The sequence below is a fragment of the Orcinus orca genome, chromosome 7 (assembly GCF_937001465.1).
Source record: "Orcinus orca chromosome 7, mOrcOrc1.1, whole genome shotgun sequence".
In the NCBI taxonomy this organism is placed as follows: Eukaryota; Metazoa; Chordata; class Mammalia; order Artiodactyla; family Delphinidae; genus Orcinus; species Orcinus orca.
In genome coordinates, this window is record NC_064565.1 from 48004787 (window position 1) to 48026619 (window position 21833).

Genomic DNA, 21833 nt, shown 5'->3' on the forward strand with positions numbered 1-21833 from the left:
CTGGCACTCAGTAGATGATCAATAAATATTTGTTGGATTGATTCCTATAATATTTACAATAGACATCTTTTCTATAAGATGTAGCAAGAGCCAAAATCTCCTTTGTAGAATGATTGAAACAATTTCTAAAATAACACAGGATTAGCCTTAATAAAGAACAACCCAAAAAGTTAAGGTCAGCTATCATTTATTTAGCATCCTATTCAATGCTGGTCGGATGCAGACAGAATTAAGACACAATCTTTACCCTCAAGAGAGCCATAGTCTGATAGTGGAAACAGGTAAACAAATCCTGCAATTACAATCATATGAAAAACAAAACTCGAGATAGATTAATGGGTACATTTTTCATGTAAAGGAAGAAGTGATCAACTTTCATCAAGCTAATTCTTGAAGGATGATTAGTGCTCACCAGAGAGGACGCTGTGGAGGGTGTGTGGTCTAGACAGTGGTACACGCCCGTGCTCTATTTATAAATCAAATAGTTTCTAGAACATTCATTCCAGTAATTCCTGTCCTTTAATGCCAAGTGAAATTGAATTTGGTTTTGGCTGTGCTTAATTTTTTGAACTACTAATAAGGGTTCACATATATATGGCTGTGTGTGTATAAAATTTCTTAACACAATGACTTTTTTTAAATAAAACAAAGTGAAATAACTCGGATTCTGTCCCAATTCAGTGTATCTTATAGGAGAATAATGACAGTAACTTGCGCTTTACTAGTGATAGAAAGAGCCCCATCTAGACCAGGGAGAAGGTGAGGGAAATGACATGGTAAAGTTACTGTGTAGCTCCATCAAATTCTCCACTCCCCCGTCCCCTACTGTTTACCTACTGCTGTCCACTTAAGCTCACATCTGGCACAGCAGGAAATCAGGAGGAAATTGAGTAGTGACTTAATTAAGTAGACCATTTTCCAAAGATATTCCTGTTATTAAGTGACACAAAGTGAAGGTAAACTTAAGAGTGTTCCATTTCATGGGTATATGACATATGTATTGTTACACTGTACCACATATACCATTCTGGAATTTGTGTAATTCTGAGTTTCCAGACTGTGTTCCTACACATTCTACCCCCAAAATAGCATTGGAAGCGTGAAGCAGCCTGGTACGTGAGGAAACTGCAAGTAATTAGAAGTGCCTAGAATGTAGGTTTGTGTGGGAAAGGGCAAACGGGAAGGAACCAGGTGGTGGAGGGCCTTCTGTGCCATATGAAGATGTTTGAGTCTCTGCCATACTAAGATGTTTGAAATTTACCCTGTAAGGATCTGTTGTGCGTTAGCATCAGGAGAATTTAAGATTTGAATGTTTTCAGATTTGAAAAATCACTGTAGCAGCAGCCTGGAAGAGAGCCTGAAAGGATGAGAAATCAAAGCCAAGCAGACAAGTTAGGAGAGAGACTGAAAGAATGATCCAGCCAAAAGACAATGAGAGGATGAAGGCCCCAACTGTGTCCTTGGTGGTAGGGATGAATTCAGAAGGTGTATGTTTTGAGTGAGCGCCATGTGCCAGATACTGTCGTAGGTTCTGGAGGCGTATCTGTGAACAAGGCAGACTTCCCTGCCCTCGTGGGGCTTACATGCTAGTGAGGCGGGCAGGGTAGGGGAGACAATAAAATGACTCCATGTTCTTCATTGTGAGTGACTAGGTGGTGATGATTAAATGGGAGTTCGTTTGGGGGAAAAAAGGGTTTCTATGTGTTGAGTACAAAATGTATTATATCCAGTGTGCACTTGGAAATACAGGTAAAGAGTTAAGGAGTGAGGTTTCAGCGCTTTTCAGAGGGCCTGTTTGCATTTGTTTTCAGTCCTAAAACATCAGTCAGAACTTTCAGCTACAAACGGTAGAATCCTCTGGCTTGTATAAGCAGGAAAGGAACTTACCAGAAGCTATTAGGTGTCAACTTTCAGAAGCTCCAGGAAGCCCAGAGAGCCAGATTCTGAGTCGGGGTGTCCAGGGCCAGTGCCCCCGCTACTGCTTCCCGCGGTGCCACCGCCTCCCCTCACATGCCTCCTTCTAGACCCTAGGTCACTGGCCAGCTCTCTGGCTGCAGAGGAGTATGAGAGGCTAGTTTTCTCACATATAGCATGGGATGTCAAGATAAGGGGGGTTTGGGTTTCAAAGACAGCCATAAATATTCAACAAAGGTAATTTTGCCTCCATTTATGTCTATGAATGAAAAACTACATAATTTCTTAAAGTGTACAGAATTTTGTAGTGATTTATTGCACTTTTCTCATGTAATACTGTGAAGACATGGTGTCTTCGTTAAAACAAAACTAAGATTTTTTTCACATTAAAATGAATTGCCTTGATTTATTAATTTGCAAATGAGCTTGCTCCTAACTGCTGTTCACTATCTAACCAAACAGTCCCAAACTTATAAATGGATTTCATTCTAGAAGCTTGTTGATAATTAAGTTATTGGAAATTGTGAATACATCTTCCCACTGAAACAGAGTTATTGTGGATGATCCCATTCTTGTATTTTAAAATGTTTCACATTCCAGTGGAAGATCCTAGAACATAAACTGCTTGGCATCTTCAGATGAGAAGTGAAAGGGAATGGGATGGAGTCATTCGTGGCCACAGTGCCTGTAGACACGTTGTAGACATTCAGTAAAAGTTGGGGAAGTGTTTCTAGGAATAGTTGGCTGGAAGGAGAGAGGAAAGAAGGAATATGCCTGTGTCTAATGTGGAGCTGCCTCTCATTTTATTGTTCCAATAAAAGTGACTTAAAACATTCAGTGACTTAAAACAGCATTTCAAAACTGCACATATTTACTGCGCAATCCCTGAATCCCAGAGTGGTGAACAATTTGAGAATCATATAAAGTAAGTGGTCCAGAAAGAAATAGACTGTTCTGAATAACATATAATGACCAGCTATCACACAGAATTGTGGAATCAGTGTGAAGGTAAACGGGCTGAATATATAGTCTTCAAAGTGGAACTTTTGCTTATTTTTAATCCTCAATATTAACTTATTTTCCTAGTGATTTCTGTTGTTTGTCTAGAATAGAGTAGGGAAAAATAATTTTAACGGAGACTTCCCCTTGCCTTCACCTAGGAATACTTTATTGTATTTTGATGACCAAAGGCCTTTTCAGCAGCAAAACTGCTGGTTGCCTGATTGTTATGCAATGAGGCTACTGGAATTTCCTACCTGGAGTGGGAGAGAATAATTTGACCTGTTCGAACAAAGTAGTAAGTAATAATTTACATACACCTGATCTTTCAGAACAGTGAAGAACCCGGTATTACTTTTTCACAATTTGTGTTACAGCAGCAATGTGTATTAAGCATCTTCTATGTGCCAGGCAGTATGCTGGGCACTTGACCTAAAGAGATGCAAAACAGCCACAACCCTTGCCCAATTTGAGCAGTTAAGATGAATTATATTCTGTGATCTATAACTTCAAGAATAAAAATCTTGTAAACATATTTCATTAAAGTTTATGTAAATTTCAATCAGAAGATAACAGACTTTATCACTCCCAAGAAACTTGAGGTATATTACACAATTCTGGATGACAGTTTGATTTACCATGTATTTTAATATTGACAAAAAATATGAACATGTTAATAGGAACACAGTTGGATAATAGCAACCTCAGTGATTAGAAAACTAATTTAGATAATAGAATTAAATAATAAAAACATATTCAAGAGGAATTGAAATTCAGTCTGGGAAACCACTTTTGAAGTCATAAGAATGTGATGACCTATCTTCAGGAACAAGACAGATGTGCCCTTATTGATACTTCACCAGATTTTCATCTTTTTTTTCTTCCCCATCAGTCCCTTTTGAAATCAGTTAGGAGTGCATCAGGTACAGGAACATGACCGGAGTGCTGAAGATTAGCATTAACTGACTCCATTCACTGAGAGCATGCCCCCCTGCTTGCAGCTAGTTCAAGGTCCTGGAATGTGAGCTGCAAGGCCTGTGGTGACAAAAAGGCAAATCACAGACAAAATTGAAGTTCAGGGAATTCTTACTGAATCTAGAATTTTTAACCAGCAAGAGTTTCATTAGCCACTTAATGACTTGGGGAGGAATATCAAGCAACTAACAAGTACTTAAAATCTTACACCTACGGCACTGAAAGGATGTCCCTTTCTTTAAGTTACAGACTTTCCTTAAGCCCAAAGTCACATACCTTTTCAATAAACTTAATAAATACTTCCAAAATACTTCAGTATGTGTTTGTTTCTGATTTCCAGGAAAAAAATACAAATGTTTAAAAAGGAAAAAACTCCTTTTAGTTGTACCCCACAGAAATAACTGCTAGCACTTTGGTTTTTATTTTTCTAGGTTTCTTCCTAGGCATATTGTGTGTGTGTGTGTGTGTGTGTGTGTGTGTGTGTGTGTGTGTGTTTAATGCAAAAATGGGATCACAAGCTATTCTACTATATAGCACAGTGGTGAGAAGCCCTGACTTTGAAATCAAACCATCCTGGGCTTGAATCCCAGCTCTTCCAGTTACTAGCGTAAGACTTCGGCCAGTTTTTTTTATCTGTAAAGATAATAATGTACCTATTCGTTAGGTTGTTGTGAATAATATAAAGGAGATAATATATGTGAGGTACTTACTCTGACATTTAATAAATGCCTAATAATCCAGCCTCTTGTACCTTTGTTCTACCACACCATCCCCTAAGCACCATGCTTTCCCGTATTGAGTATTTTAAGTGGGGGAGGGGGACCAGGGAGGCACAGATATGTTTTTATGCACAAATTTTTAAAATTGGTACTCTATAAACCAAGAAAAATATACAGTTAAAATTTTCTCCTAGCTTGTAAAACCTTATATTTTGATATAAAGGTTTAGGATATTTAAATTTTATAAGGCAACATTCAGTTCAAAATGACCCTGTTAACTTATGTGTCTATTATAACATCTAGGGCTTCTTTTGAAAATAAGTAAATTGAATGAACTTCTTAACAGCCTTTTTGGTTCTTTTTAATGTATATGTTGTACAGTATAATGTATATGTTGTTTTAATTTATATGTAGTTTTCATATTAGTTATTCCACATGAAGCAGTGTAGTACTTCACATAAGTACTATGAAGGTCACAGTTAGTTGTGCTATTGTATTTGTCTTATCCAAGGAGAATCATACTTTTTATGTCATTTTGTAAGTCGTTTTACAACTTTATAAGTCATTTTATAACTTGCCTTAATTTCCAAGAAATACAGTTTTGTCCCAAATTGATGTGGAGGGTTTAATACTGTCTAAAAATTAACTTAGAACAGTCATTTTAAATTTTGTTTGAGGTTTTTATACTTTTATATAATTAAATGTGAAAATTAAATGTCTATATGCAAAAGAGATCCAAAGTTAAATTTTATGACAAAGGAAGTAAATGTTCCATTTTTTTTCCTTCTTTTTCTCTAGCTCAACTGAGAAGTCATTTCCTTGGAGATCAACAGGTATGAGTTTTTAATCATATAAAATATCTTCCTTTAGTTTTGCACAGACAGAGCCTGCTCTCTTAAATTACTACTTCTTGGTGAAATCAGCCAAGCAAAGCCTTTAATAGTGACAATATTGAGCTACTTTGCTTTGAAGTAGTACTTTCTTAATATGCTTAATTTTTTTTAACATACTTGAACAGATTTATATATGCCAGCTGTAAAGAAGTTAAAGCACTGGGCATCAAAACATTTTTAATATCAATTCAGTATCTGAATTTTTTATCATAAAGAAATACAGGGATGCCCTCCCAAAGGTTTTTGTATAATCTGGGATATCAGTTATATAAGTCAAGGTCTTTCCTTTTACAGTGTTTCTCATACTCAAGAGAAGAGTTGCCTGAAGTGTTCATTTTCCTTATGTATCCAGATGTAGACCACCTGATAGCTTCTAAAATAGTCTGGAAGATTCTAACATAGTCTCTTTATCTCTTCTTTTTACCCTAAATTCACCTCATATCAAGGATGAATTGCATTGAGGAGAGTGTCTGCCACTTTCACAGATGTTCGATATCTTCATACTCAGTCTTCACTCATTAAACGCTTCCTGAGTAGCCACATCATGAGCCAAGTACTATACGTGTCATTGGTCAGAGAGTGTTGGGCTCCACACATATGCCCCTCACCTCCCTCACCTCTCATAATGTAAAGGACAATGCCAGCAATGTGTGAATGCTAGAATAGGCCTTGATACCTGAATACTTCGGCACTTTTTAAGCAAGGTTTGAATTGAGTAAAACTTAAATCACCAAATGCCTGGTATCTGAGTTTACCTGAACCTGGGCACCAGGATTCTGGTGTTATTTATAGTGGATACAAGGCAATTTGCCATTTTGTAAAGAACCTATTCCCAAGAAATATAGTATTTTACTCAAACCATAGATTAGGAAGAGACATGTAAAAGGCTACTTAACAAGAAGACTTACAAACGGCAGTTTAATGCAAAGAAAGACATGGCATGAAATAATATGTGGTTAACTACCAAGTAAGTATTATGTGGGAAACATTGTCATTAAATGGACAGCCCACTTTTGAGATAGCTTGGCAGAGAGGATGAGCCTGGAGCCTGGGGCTTGACCAGCAGCCCGGCTGTAGAAAGGGCACTGTCATTGGGCAGCAGAAGAGACGACAGAAATGTCTTGTGGGAACATTTGAAACTAGTTTGAGAGATGATAAGATGTGCAAAGGCTAGACAGCCACACTGGGCCAAATTATAGAGATCTGTAAATACCAGGGACTTTGAACTTCCTGCACATCATGGGAAGCCACTGGAAATCGTTTGAGCAAAAAGTCACCTGATTTAAACATTCCTCAGGAGAAATAGCAGTGCTATGAACTGCTAAAAAGAGAGTTGAAAAATTCAGTTTAAAGAAAAATACACAGCGCATTTGCTACTTGGTTATGGCAAACACGTACCATTTAATGTAAAATTCTCCTGTAAGTTCATGTTTAATACTGCATCATTAATTTATTCCGAAAATATTTCTTGAGAGTCTAGTTGGCTAGCATGTAGTTGTCAATGTTTAAAACAAATATCCTTGCCCTCTTAAGTGTTTCAAGTCTAGTGGAGGTATATAACTCTATATACTTAAAATTGGGGGCAACGGGGGTGGATTCTGTAAAGGAAAACTACAAGTGTATACCATGTTTACCCATAGCTCTATTTTTGGACATTTAAGTTGTTTCTAACTTTTCATTGTAATAAATAACATTATGGTAAACATCCTTATGTATAAAATTATATCTGCAGCATTGATTTACCTTAGGCTAGATTTTTAGGAAGAAAACGATTCAAACTATATGAACATTTTTAAGGCTCTTTAAATGTATTACCAAGTTGCCTTCTTAAAAAGATTGCATTCATTCTCTCTCCTTTTAGCTATATGAGGCCAGTCCTCTCATACTCCCTCATGAGTGTCATCATTTATATCTCTATCTACAAAATGTTTCGATATCCCGCCGTTGCCCTTTTCTCTTGGAGGACTAGTGTTTGATAGGTGAGAGTTCTTTGTAGCCCAAGGAGAATAGCTGTGTCAGTCAGGGCCCAACCACCCAAAGGAGTGGTCCTTCCTGGAAGCTGCTGCCATGTCTAAGACTGCAGGGACAAGGGGCTGGGTGGCTTTGCCACCAAACTGGAGCAGTGGTGGGAGGTGGGACCCGGCGAGTTTTCCAGCATTAGCTGGAACCATGAAGGAGATACAGCCATGCCAGCAGTGCTGCCTGAAGTAGAGCTGGAGAAACATCCTGACTGAACTGAGGTGGAGGGGGCAGTTGTGGATTTTTTAACTGCCAAAAGCCAGGCGGGCACGGTGTGTGATTGCATGGATTTACATATGGAGAGAATGCGCTTGTGAAGACGCACGATGGAGAATGAACATCTGGGCCCTTGGCATCCTTTCTGCCTCTCCTCCCCTCCAGTGCATTTACTCAGCTTCAGTCATTTGACCACCATCTTCATGATTTACTAATGCATAGAATATAGATAGATAAATAAATAAAATATTATAAATAAAATATTATATATATATTTCATTTAATATATGAGTATTATATATTCATATATTTTTAATATATGCCAGATGGCTCCCCAAATACTTTAGTGTTAGGGAAATACAGCTCTAGTAATTCAGCTGTCCTCACCACAGCGACATTCATAATTCACACCTGATAACTATACTTCCTCCCTTACTTTGGTCAGAGTATACTGCTGCCCAAACTCATATTCCAACCTGGGAGTTTTACTTACCCTTTTTCCTTTTGCAGGGAGGGGGAAGTATATTAACTTTCAAACACAGCCAACACAACTGATATTTATTCTACTCTCTATTATTTTAATTACATTAACGTTTCTTGTGTGTTTTCTTAAATTTGCCTACTTTTCAACCATACTTAAGGTATTTAAATTGTAACCATGGCAATAAGCTCTAATGATAAGGGTAGAAAATTGAAATTTAATTGTATGAATAAAAGATAAAAATCTTATTTGTTTCATATTCCTTTTTCTGAGCAGTTATAGATGCCCTTTAGAAGTTTGATTGTAAGTGAACGGGATGAAATGACAGTTTTGCTGCTACATTTCCTGTAAAGTTTAACTGTTATTTTCTCTTTACCAGTTTGCATGCAGAGACCCTGAATGTAATATGAAAATAATCTTATTTTTAGAATTTGGCAGTCCCACCCAGAATGAGGTAGGGGTGGCTTAAATATAAGAAAATACTTAAAGGGTCTTTGGTCTATTTTGTCTTTGGATAGGTCTTGACAAAAGAAACATCTTTATTCAATTATCTTGGTTTCCTAAATAAGAAAGGATTATTTGAAAGGATTTAGGATTGAAGGTCTGTTATTGTTCCTCATTTTTCTTTAATATTTTGAACACTTACTTGAAGACAGTTTCTCTACCTTTTGTGTGTGGTGGTTTACTACAAATTTGGCTTGAAAAGCTTTTCAGCCATAAGGTGAATTGTTAGCAAGGCAATAGTTTGATCACTACCTGGGAGTGATCCCTGCCTACTCAGGAGTTTTCAGCAATATTCCATTGAAATGCCAGAAATTGAGACCAACTGCTAAATTTGTTTTTAAATAGCTAACTTACTGCAGAGTCATTTTCTAAGGAAAAGCTCAAGATGCCCTAGGCGGAAAAGATTTCCATTTATATGATTCAGTTCAGGAGAATCAGCTTACTTGTGTTTTCTGGTTGGTTGATTGGTTGGTTGGTTGATATTTTTTAATATATTTTTATTTATTTATGTATTTATTTTTGGCTGCGTTCGGTCTTCGTTTCTGTGCGAGGGCTTTCTCCAGTTGCGGCGAGCGGGGGCCACTCTTCATCGCGGTGCGCGGGCCTCTCACTATCACGGCCTCTCTTGTTGCAGAGCACAGGCTCCAGACGCGCAGGCTCAGTAGTTGTGGCTCACGGGCCCAGTTGCTCCGCGGCATGTGGGATCTTCCCAGACTAGGGCTCGAACCCGTGTCCCCTGCATTGGCAGACAGATTCTCAACCACTGCACCACCAGGGAAGCCCTGGTTGGTTGATTTTTGATTTTTAACTTGTACCAAGGATCGCAGGCTGTTGCAAAGCAGAAAGCCAAAGCCTTGGACACTCAAAGTGTGGGGAAGAATCATCCATTCTACAAAACATTTTTATTTTCCTAGGCTGATTGGGAAGGAATCTTAAGGAGAAGCTCCCCTGGACATAATAAAATTGTTTTAAGCATATATGCTTTATTGTTATCTTGCCTTTCTGTTGCCGTCTCTCTTCCATTATTCTGTATTTTCTAGCTTACCAGCATTACATGTCTGCTCTCTAAAAACATAAATGGACCTCCTCTTGTCTTTTATGAAGAGGAGAGTTTATTATTTTCTGTTCTGGCTTTGCTTTTTCCTTAGCCTTGCATTTCTTATGACCTTGGATTTGGTGGGTGTGTTTATGTATACTCTGCTGAAAAAGAGTGAAGAGGGAATGTTGTCTTAGGGTTCCTGTTTCCTCTTCTGTTAGTGTGCCATTTTTCCACTATTCACGTCTTCATATGTCTTACCAATGTATGTATTTGTACAGTCTCTTACGTTCCACCAAAATTTGAGGTAACTTTTAAGAACCCATATAATAAAATAGAAAAGTAAACTCCAGAATCACAGAAAATATATATTAGAATAATAGGTAAAGACCCGAAGAAAGTGAGAATGCAAATTTTTGCACAAGTAATTATACTTCTTCATGATGGAAAATATTATATTATGGAGGATATCTTTTAAAGAGAAAAACCTTGGACTTACCTCTCTATTAAGAAAAAGCACACCAGTTCAGTCATAAAGGTAACCAAGCACCATGTGCCCTACCTACCAGAAAGAGGCTGTTGAAGCCATAAATTGAGTCCTTTTGTCAAAGTGATCATGGGTTGTTACTTAAATCCTCCAGCCACATCCTGTAAACTTGTGAATTTTGTCACAAATCACAATTTCACAGTTTTTCTGTTTCAGGGGGAAAATTACTAGAATCTAGGCAGTTGCCAGTTTTAGTACTTGTGTGTAAAATGAGGGCAGGGGTGCGGCAGCAGCCTGAGAATCTACCCCTCCCCTCCTCTTCCCTGCACATTAGGACAAGGAGCAGCCTCCAGGGCTGGAGTGCGCTGTCTGTCCCCACAGTAGGAAGTTATATCATGCATATTCATAAATAGAATATTAAATTAGCAATCATGGATAAAGGACTATTATTTTACTGCAGATTTTGAATGTTATGATTTATTATGACTATAAATTGTATAAATGACAAAATTTTATTTCTGCTTCTCTTCCACATACCAAGAGGAATATGAATTTCTGTTAATATTGGCCTTGGAGTCCCAAGATTTTCCTCCCCTATTTTTTCAGACCTTTTTTAGTAACACAGTCATTATAGTCTTCCTACCACAATTGCAGTGCTGTAGCTTCCTAATCACCACTTTTTCATGTTTTGTTACAAAAGTAAGTTATGCTTTTGTGTGTGTGTTTTTTTGTCTATTTGTTTGTTTATTTTGGCATGCTTCTTATTTAAAATAAATTGTCTAGAAGAATTTGGAGTAAAAGGTAAAAATTTCCTTCATTGCCACGTCTACCCATACCATGGCCATTGCCCCACATACCTACACACACACACACACACACACACACACACACACACACACACACACAGAAAATCTGAGGGGTGTGTGTGTGAATATCCACACATTTGCATTTGTTTTGTTTTGTTTTTAATACAATGAGGATATGTTATACATTGTTCTATGACTTAAGTGTTTTTTTCCTTAACAACATAGTAAAACTATGCATGTGTTTCTGTGTCAATTTATAAAGATCTGCCTCCTTTTTAATGGCTATCTATTGTTTAGAAAATTTATGTAACCAGTCCCTTATTAGTGAATATTTTGTTTTTTCCAACTTTGCCCTTTGACAAGCAGTGGTAAAATTTTTCACTGCACATCTGAGTGTCTCTGTTGATTACATTTTTAAGGGGAACTGCCTGGGCAAGGATGTATACATTTTTATTTTGGCAAATAGTGTCCAATTGCCCACTGAAAATGCTTAGCAGTATGTGGCAGGGGGGAGATTTTTCCTCTACCCTCTTAGGTTAAGTAACTGGGGGCCTGTGAATTTAACTGACAGTAGACAGATTAATAATAATTTTTCAAAAACCCTAAGTATTCATATGCATATGAGAGCTCACAAAAGAAATAGCTCCCTAGGGACTGCCCTGGTGGTCCAGTGGTAAAGAATTCGCCTTCCAATGCGAGGGACACGGGTTCAATCCCTGGTCAGGGAACTAAGATCATACATGCCGTGGGGCAACTAAGCCCACGTGCCACAACTACTGAGCTCGCACACCTCAACTAGGAGCCTGCGTGCCGCAAACTACAGAGCCCACACGCTCTGGAACCTGTGCCACAACTAGAGTGAGAAAATCTTCATGCCACAACTAGAGAGAAGCCCACATGCAGCAATGAAGAGCCCACACGCCGCAACGAAAGATCCCACGTGTCTCAACAAAGATCAGCATGCTGCAACTAAGACCCGATGCAGCCAAATAAATAAATATTTTAAAAATTAAAAAAAAAAGAAATAGCTCCCTAAATGACTAGGGTTGGGGGCTTATGTACCTAACTTAGGGGAGAGGAAGCAGGCACAAGAGGCTTCTATGGGAAGAACAAGTGGATTTCTAGGGGAACAAACAGGAGATAAGACAGTTTGTGATGATGTTTGTTTACACAGGTGCAAGTGGTCTCTCCAATTTTTTTTTTTTTTTCATTCGATAAAACTCCCCCAGAAGGGATCCATGGCAGCCTCACTCCCAGGACTTTTCTGCTTTTAGTGAAATAAGGGAAGCTCCAAAAAGGCTTCCTTCTGCATCTGTTGAATCTCAAATATCTTTAGAATAATCTCTCAGGGTCCAAATAGGTCCCCACAAACATATATTCCTACCTATACCAAGTGTCGTGCCTATCATGCTTCCCATGCTACCAGAGGGTAGTAACATACAAAGTGTAAATCCTCATGAGTATTTTTAAAAATTGCTTCAAATTTCCCTGTATCATAAGCTCTATCTACGTATTAAATAGAGTAAAATCATTTACAGAAATAATTATTAAATATTCATTAAATCAGAACATTGCATGGAAACTTCAGCATACCACTGACCATTCTATTATTTGATTCATTCTTATGGAAATTGGAGATAAGCCTGATCTTGGAATTTAATAAATTTGTCATGATACCTATCAGCTTTGGTTTCTTCTCTTTTCGTATCTGTCTCAAAATGATCAGATACATTTTTCTGTCAACAAAAATGCAAAAACGATTACCAAAACAAGCAAAAACTACTATCACTATTAGAGGTGATTTGGGAACCAACACCTCACTCCAGAGGTGCCCAAACTTTGCTGCACATTAAAATTGCCTGTGGAGCTGTTAAAATATTATTCCCGGCCCTCCTGATACACAATTAAATCCAAAAGTCTGGGGCCCAAACCAGAAATCAATAGTCTTTAAATCTCCCCAGTTGATTCCACTCTGCAGTTTGAGAACCACTGCCTTACTCATAATTAAATCAACTTAGTTACTAGTAATTAAAGAGAAGAATTAAAATTTTATCCCGCTTGTCCTATACAGATTTTATTTCAGGATCACCAAATAACCCTAGTCATTACTGAATATCTAAAGATTTCTTAAATATGCCAAAGAATTCCTGCTGATAAATGTAGAAAGAACAATAAAATTAGAAAAATCACCAATTTACAGCCCCTAATGAAATCACTCGTTCAAGCAAAGATTGTCAGTGTATGCAAAAACCTCTATATTCTCAATCCTAGCTGCACATTGGAATCACCTTGGGAGTTTTTAAAAATCCTGATACTCATACCACAACTTGGGCTGATTGAATTGGAATCTCTGGGCATGGGACTCGGCAGTAGTTTCTAAATTCTATGCCCTCCACTTCCACGCCAGACAACCAAGTTGTGCAGTGTGCAACCAAGGTTGAGAATCCTTGCATTAGTAGAAAGGAAGATGGTGAACTTGAAAATACAAAGATCAGGCTGCCACCACTTGAATTGGCTGCTTGATCTGAGCAAATGTAAAAGTTCTGATGTGACGTCATGTGAAGTACACAGCACTGTTCATGAAGTATTCTAACCACAAAAGTTTGACCTGAAAGCTTTTAGCTCTAAATTTCTGCTTACAGGAAAACTTGAGGTTTGAGGATGTGTAAATGCCACCGCGAGAAAGCCATCGAACATTTAGAATGTGGCACATCCTATGAGTTTATTGCTATGGTTCCAGCAGTGAGCCAAGAAAATGAAAATGAAGGAATGGGAAATCCTTTCTAGATCGAAAGAACTTAAGTAACAATCAAAAACGCAATCAGTGAACCTTATTTCAGCCTGACTAGTACAAGCCACTGAAGAAAGACATTTCTGAGACATCAGGAAAATTCTGAATATGAACTCATTATACGGCATTATGGAATAATTGTAGTTTTGTGAAGTCCTTATTTTATAGAGCTACAAATGGAAGTATTTAGAGTTCTGATCATCTGATATGAGAGGTCTGTTTTAAAATTCTCTAACAGAAGAAAAGAAAAAGATAAATAGATCATAAAAGTGTGGTATAATGTAATTATGAAATCTGGGGCATTGTTAATTATACTTTTCTCTGTTTTTATATATGTTTGAAAAGTTTAATTTTAAAAAATTTAAATACAAGTTGTTTAAATAAAGGGTTCAAAATAGTGGGATTTAAATCGTACATCAGAGTGACGTGTTAAAGCCAGTAAGCTGTTGCCCATACTCTGAAGGCTGGTCCTAACAGAAATGAAACCAACAACTATGAGACAGTGACCTGTGCTCCCCAGCCAGTGGGTGGTACTTAATTTGAGTTTCCACATAGATGGGATTTTGTTACAATTCTAACTAAGCAAAATCGCCTGTAGCGTGCCGGGCATCAGCTTAGAACTCCACATTTATCACTCTGTTTTTGCATGGGTGTTTGTGCCAGCAAATAAGAATATTAGCATTTAGCTTTAGCCAACATGTATCTTTATGTTCCTGAGCCAGTTATTCATGAGTATGAACACATCCCCCAGAAGCTTAAATATTGTTAGTACTTCATGTAAAAATCAAATATCCAGCTTTAGCCTTTAACATTTTATGTTTAATTCAAACATGTCAAATAAATATTTAAATTTTCTCATGTTTTTAGTGATATGTGAAGAAATAATCTATTAACTAGCTAAAATAAAATAAGAATTGTAAAGTCCAAAATCTCCTGTTTTTCCATTACCACCTCCTCAACACAGAGCCCCACTTCCTTAGCTTACAATTGTTACCTTGGGAAACGTTAAAAAGGCTACCATCTATAACTCCACATTTCATTTTTATGCCAAAGTTAGCCTACATTTAGCTTTATCTTGATAATCTTTACCAAAATAGATAATCCAGTAGAAAAGTACAGAAAAACCTGGTTTCACAAGACCCATTCATTTCTTTTAAAGGTGAATATGTATGGAATTTTTTAGAGAAGGTTTTTTTTGGTTTCTTTTTTTTTTTTTTAACAGAAGAAATGTATCTCCCACTATCAGATATTTTCATTTATATATTTGGTAACATCTTTTCCCCAAAAGGAACAAAATTTGTCTTTGGAAAAATATTTGACTGGTTTTTGAGCACTTACTTTCCATAGACTACACTTTTTACATCACAGCAAGTCCCTTATTCTTTGTTCAGCTTTACTCGTTAGGAAGTGAGAGCCCTCTGGCCTTTTATGAGCACCGCCTGTTAAACTCGGACACTTTGCAGATGTGATCCATTTCTTTTCATCTTTGTATTTCTAAACTTCTTGTTTTTATAGTTTTCCTTTTATAGGGATAATAGACTATGAATTTTTTATGGTAAGTTTAATAACTGTATTTTAGTTAGTACCCAGACTAAAAATACTTAATAAACACTCATCTTAATATGTCTACTTGTGGAAATTCCTATTTTTTCCCCTAAAAATTAGTTTTAATCATTTTGAATCCCTGAAGAGAATTCAGGAATTTTAAAATGTTTTTGAACAGGAGAGCTCTCTGGTGGCATACAAACCTAAAATATTTTTCAGATTTGTCATTGTAGAAATCCAAAGTACTTTATACCAGTTTATACAGATACGAAGTTTGTTTAAACTATGAAATTCAATTCGGGTAGATGAGCTTCTACAGTGGATTTTAAGGCAGACTAGTTGATGTTTAGAGCAAGGTTTAAAGTGAACTAGAAGGTACTTCATTAATAATGGTTTTTATTTTCCAAGGCTTTTCACACAGTGTTTTCCGTATGAGTAAAAATTTTAGGGCCATTGTCTTATTAATATTTAAGAGATAGTATAAGCATGCATAAGATCCAAAAATCTATATCAAGAGAACCAGACTAGAAATAGCTTCAAGAAACATGGTCTTCTGCTCGTTCTTCTAAGTCTTTACTTCCATTAAAACCCAACTTTGAAAGAATATCATATGTATGTAGTAGTTTGTAGTTGGGTCAACAAACTCCAAGTATCTGTAATATTCTTAAGATATCAGTCAATATCCATCTCTATCTTATGTGGTTTAAAGAATTGTTCTTATGCTTCATGCTTCCATCACCCTATTTACATTTTCACTCTGAAACAGGATTTCCCAACGTTCTCATTGCCTCCAATAATAAAGTTACCTGCTATTGAAATGAGTCTTGTACATCAGAGAAGCTACTGAAGAGGACAAGTCTTGGGGACCATTTTCCAGGTCCGCTTCCAGAATTTGGCTGAGAGCTTTACTTCTTAGCCATTGAAGGCACTGGAATATTTCTGCAGCAGCTCTGTGGAAAGTAGACTCCCTTCTGAGCCTACGGTGCTACGGGAAGTGAGAGTCCCAGGGCCAAACAGGAAGTTGAGTCCCTGTAAGACTAAATTCTCATATTTTTCACAGTGTTGCACCTGAGTGTGATAGCCTGACTTCAACTCATAGGCCAGAGTTGGAAGAAATGTGACATACCCATTTCCCTTAACTGTCAAAGAAAGTATCATCTGCCTTAACATTGTGTGCTATTACCATCCCAAGGTCCCTGCCAAAACCCACACTACACTGCCTTTTATGTAAGGGCAAACCCCTAAACGCTATAGCAACTCAGGACAAGGAGAATCTAGCATAAGGTTGCAGCCTGCTGGTTTGTGAAAGACTAGTTACAGGGTTATACATACTAAAAATCTCCTTACTGATCCCTAGGTTCCTGTTTCAGTGGGGATTTCACACACAGTGTAGACCTCTGTCATTTCACGTAACATAAACAGACACACAGATTAACAAAGCAGAGTCATTTTAAGAATTTCAAGTTCTTTAAACAAGCCTTAGACCTTTCACTGAGCATATTTTTATGTGTACTTGGTATGTATTTGGGAGGTACATCACAGAAAAGATAAAATAATTCACTTTGTATTTCATCTTTTACTGTGAGCTTAATGGGATGGGTAATGTAACAGATTTTCATAGCCCTACAACATTATTGTCCCTTACTTTTCTTAGCTGCGGCCTTCTACTTTTTCTAATTAATTGCCCTTTTTTGGATAATATTCAGGCACTCAGATGAAATGTAGCAGACAAGAAGGACCATGCTTCCACAAATCTCCCCGTCTTAATCACAGATGGAGATTATTTCATTCCACCTTGAAGCTTATTCAAGTTCTATATTTGTAGACATTCATTTTCTTGGAAGATGCTAATTTGATGTTTGAAAATCTCCCATAGTATATTTCTGGTGTCCCAGAAAACATGTTTGTGATTTTTTCAAAAAGGTAACACATGTTCTTCAGTACGCAGATTAAAGAAGTAGCATTCATATTCTGTTTGCCATTTTTACTCTTAAAAATCTCTCAATTTCATGTTCTGATTGTGCTAAACAGCATGCCAACTGTTTAATTGTAGTTTACAGCATTGATCATAAAATGATGAACCCCATCCTCTAAGTCTCTGTGGGTTTCTCTGGTAAATTTGACTAGTATCTGCTTCCATTCCACAAAGCAGACGTTTTTAAAAGACATTTATTTGAAAGGTTGCATAAATAATGCATAATTAGTAATTGTGACACACCATACTACAATAAGGTTTACTTTATTCAGTAATTAGGAAATGACCCGTTTGTATATCTGAGGTATAGTAGCTGTATGTACATACATTTATGTGGGTGTATACGATTTGTGAATTACAAGTTTTCAAAGAAACAGTAAATAATAGCAAAAACTATCTTGAAAACAATTTAATTTCCTTTTAGTGATTCAGAAGAGGTTTCAGTATCTTTTTGTCTTTGTAGGTATACATTATCATTGGACTCTACTATAGAAGTAGAAAAATGACTGAAGACCTTATTCACAGTATATAGAATTTGGTTGTTTTACAGTTCATATTAAATAAACCTCTTTAACCAACTTTGTAAAACTGTAACTTTTATATTTACTGAAATATAAAGCACAAAATAGGTACCCTGTACTCTAAACCCAGTTATTTAGGTCTTCAAATTAGATTTGGGGTACATGGGGATTTAATATTTTAGTGTTCTAGTTAACATCTCTGTGTCCTTTTCTATATTCTGTTTTCTGAGGCATTGCATTTAAAACTATAAGAAACATAGGCTTCCCTGATGGTCCAGTGGTTAAGACTCTGTGCTTCCACTGCAGGGGCATGGGTTCAGGGAACTGAGATACTGCATGCCACACGGCACAGCCAAAAAGTAAAAAAATAAAAGTATAAGAAACAGATACTAACATTTAGAGGGCAGATGATCATATTACTTGGGGGTAATTTTGTTGATTTCGTTTGTGTTTGCATTGAGATTCTAATTCTGTTAAGTTTTACTGCTAGGGTGACCAGTATGGAATAATGTATCTTACAATTTGTACTTGATCTGTGTAAGATTATTTATTTATTTATTTTTTAATTAAAGCATAGTTGATATACAATATTAGTTTTGGGTGTATGACATTGTGATTTGACATTTATATACATTACAAATTGATCATAATAAGTCTAGTAACTATCTGTCACTGTACAGAGTTATTGGGATATTGTTGATTATATTCTCTTTTTCTATTTACTACATCTTTATTGGAGTATAATTGCTTCATAATACTGTGTTAGTTTCTGTTATACAACAAAGTGAATCAGCCATATGCATACATGTATCCCCATATCTCCTCCCTCTTGCATCTCCCTCCCACCCTCCCTATCCCACCCCTCTAGGTCATCGCAAAGCACCGAGCTGATCTCCCTGTGCTATGGGGCTGCTTCCCACTAGCTATGTTTTACATTTGGTAGTATATATATGTCCATGCCACTCTCTCACTTCGTCCCAGCTTACCCCTCCCCCGCCCCATGTCCTGAAGGCCATCCTCTACATCTGCATCTTTATTCCTGCCCTGCCCCTAGGTTCATCTGTGCTGTACATTATGTCCCCATGACTTATTTATTTTATAACTGGAAGTCTGTACCTCTTAAGCCCCTTCACCAGTTTTGCCAACCATCCCCCCACACCCATCCCTTGAGAGCTAATTTCTTTCCCTGTGTCTATGAGTCTGTTTCTGTTTTGGTTTTTAGCTTCCACATATAAATGAAATCATATGGTATTTGTCATTGTCTGACTTACTTCACTTAGCATGATACCCTCTAGGTCTGTCCGTGTTGTGGCAAATGGCAAAATCTCATTCTTTTTTATGGCCAAGTAATATTCACACAAGGGAATACCACATCTTTACCCATTCATCCATTGATGGACACTTGGGCTGCTTCCGTATTTGGCTATTGTAAGTGATGGTGCAGTGAACATATGAGTGCATATATCTTCTCAAATTAATGCTTTTATTTTCTTCAGATAAATATCCAGAAGTGAAATTGCTGGATCATATGGTAGCTCTATTTTTTAATATTTTGAGGAGCCTCCACACTCTTTTCCATCATGGCTGCACCAATTTACAATCCCACTAACAGTACCCAAGGGTTTTCTTTTCTCCACATCATCACCAACACTTGATTTTTGTCTTTTTGATAATAACCATTCTGACAGCTGTGAGGTGATAGCGCATGTGGTTTTGATTTATATTTCCGTATGATTAGTGATGTTGAGCATCTTTTCATGTATCTGTTGATCATCTGTATGTCTTCCTTATAAAAATGTCTATTCAAGTGGGAGGGAGGGAGACGCAAGAGGGAAGAGATAGGGGGACATATGTACATGTATAACTGATTCACTTTGTTATAAAGCAGAAACTAACACACCATTGTAAAGCAATTATACCCCAATAAAGATGTTAAAAAAAAAAAGTCTATTCAAGTCCTCTGCCCATTTTTTAATTGAATTATTTCTTGTTTTTTGGTTTTTTTGATGTTAATTTGTATGAGTTCTTTATGTATTTTGAATATTAACCCCTTAACGTATATATCATTTGCAAATATCTTCTCCCAGTCAGTGGGGTACCTTTTTGTTTTGTTGGTGTACGAAAGCTGTTTAGTTTGAGGTAGTCTCGTTTGTTTATTTTTGCTTCTGTTGTCCTTGCCTGGGGAGACAGATCCAAAAAAATATTGCTAAGACTGGTGTCAAAGAGTGTACTGCCTGTGTCTTGTTCTAGGGTTTTATGGTTTCAGATCTTACATTTGAGTCTTTAATCCATTTTGATTTTATTTTTGTATGTGTTGTAAGAAAAAAAAAAAAAAGTGACCCAGTTTCATTCTTTTGCATGTAGTTATCCAGTTTTCCTAACACCATTTATTGAAGTGACTGCCTTTCCCCATTGCATATTCTTGGCTTCTTTGTAGTAAATAATTGACCATATAAGCATGGGGTTTTTTGGATTTGTTTGAGAAGGATAGGTCTTAACTTTTCTTTTGTTTCGTTTGTTTGGTAGAATTCACCTGTGAAACGTGAAACCAGTCTGGGCCTGGGCTTTTGTCTGTTGGGAGTTTTTTTTATTACTGATTTAATTTCATTACTAGCAATCAGTCTGCTCAGATTTTCTGTTTCTTCCTGATTCAGTCTTAAAAGATTTTGTGTTTCTAGGAATTGATCCATTTCTTCTAGGTTATCTGATTTGTTGGCGTGTAATTCTTTGAAGTAATCTCTTACAATCCTCTGTGTGGTGTCAGTTGTAACTTCTCCTGCTTCATTTCTGATTTTATTTATTTGAGTCCCCTCTCTGTTTTTCTTGATGAGTGTAGCCAAAGGTTTATCAATTTTATCTTTTCAGAGAACCAGCTTTCAGTTTCATTGATCTTTTCTATTGTTTTTTAGTCTCTATTTTAGTTATTTCTGCTCCAATCTTTATTACTTCCTTCTTTCTGCTAACTTTGGGCTTTGTTCTTTTTCCAGTTCCTTTAGGTGTAAGGTTAGATTATTTATTTCAGAATTTTCTTGTTTCCTGAGGTAGTCCTGTATCACTAAAACTTCCCTCTTAAAACTGATTTTGCCTAGTCCCATAGATTTTGAAATATTGTGTTTCCACTTTGTCTCAAAGTATTTTTTTATTTCTTCTTTGATTCCTTCATTGACCCATTGGTTGTTTAGTTGCATGTTGTTTAGCCTTCAGGTGTTTGTGGTTTTGCCAGTTTTCTTCTCGTTATTGATTTCTAGTTTCATACTATTATGGTCAGAAAACATACTTGATGTGATTTCAGTCTTCATAAATTTATCGAGACTTGTTTTGTGGCCTAACATGTGATCCATCCTGGAGAATGTTCCATGTGCCTTAGAAAAGAATGTGTATTGTGTGTGTGTGTGTATATATATATATACACACACATTAAGTCTATTTGGTCTAATGTGTTGTTTAAAGTCAATGTTCCCTTATTGACTGTCTGGTTGATCTGTCCATTGATGTAAGTGGGGTGTTAAAGTCCCCTATTATCGTACTGCTGTCAGTATTTCTCTTTATGAATTTAGGTGCTCCTGTGTTGGGTGCATAACTGTTTACAAGTTATGTCCTTTTGTTGGATTGATACCATTATCATTATGTAATGCCCTTCTTTGTCTCTTGTCACAGTCTGTATTTTAAATTTTATTTTGCCTGATAGAAGTATTGCTACCCCAGCTTTCTTTTCATTTCTGTTTGCATGGAACATCTTTTTCCATCCCTTCATTTGTGTGTTTGGATCTGAAGTGAGTCTCTTGTAGGCAGCATATATATGGGTCTTGTTTTTTTAATCCATTCTGCCACCCTATGTCTTTTGACTGGAGCATGTTGTCTATTTCCATTAAAAGTAATTATTGATAGGAACATACTTATGGCCTTTTTTTTTTTTTTTTTTTGCGGTATGCGGGCCTCTCACCATTGTGGC

At 36.8% G+C, this 21833-nt stretch overlaps 1 protein-coding gene across 17 annotated transcripts in view; it reads left to right on the forward strand.

The window, feature by feature from the left end:
* Window positions 1–21833, forward strand: part of PKP4 (plakophilin 4) — a 961933-nt gene that overhangs the window by 869710 nt on the left and 70390 nt on the right. For all 17 annotated transcript variants that reach the window (XM_049712690.1, XM_049712689.1, XM_049712685.1 and 14 more), the window contains one exon: window positions 5406–5440. In XM_049712690.1, the coding sequence (XP_049568647.1) occupies window positions 5406–5440 (35 nt within the window). The remainder of the gene's footprint in view (window positions 1–5405; window positions 5441–21833) is intronic.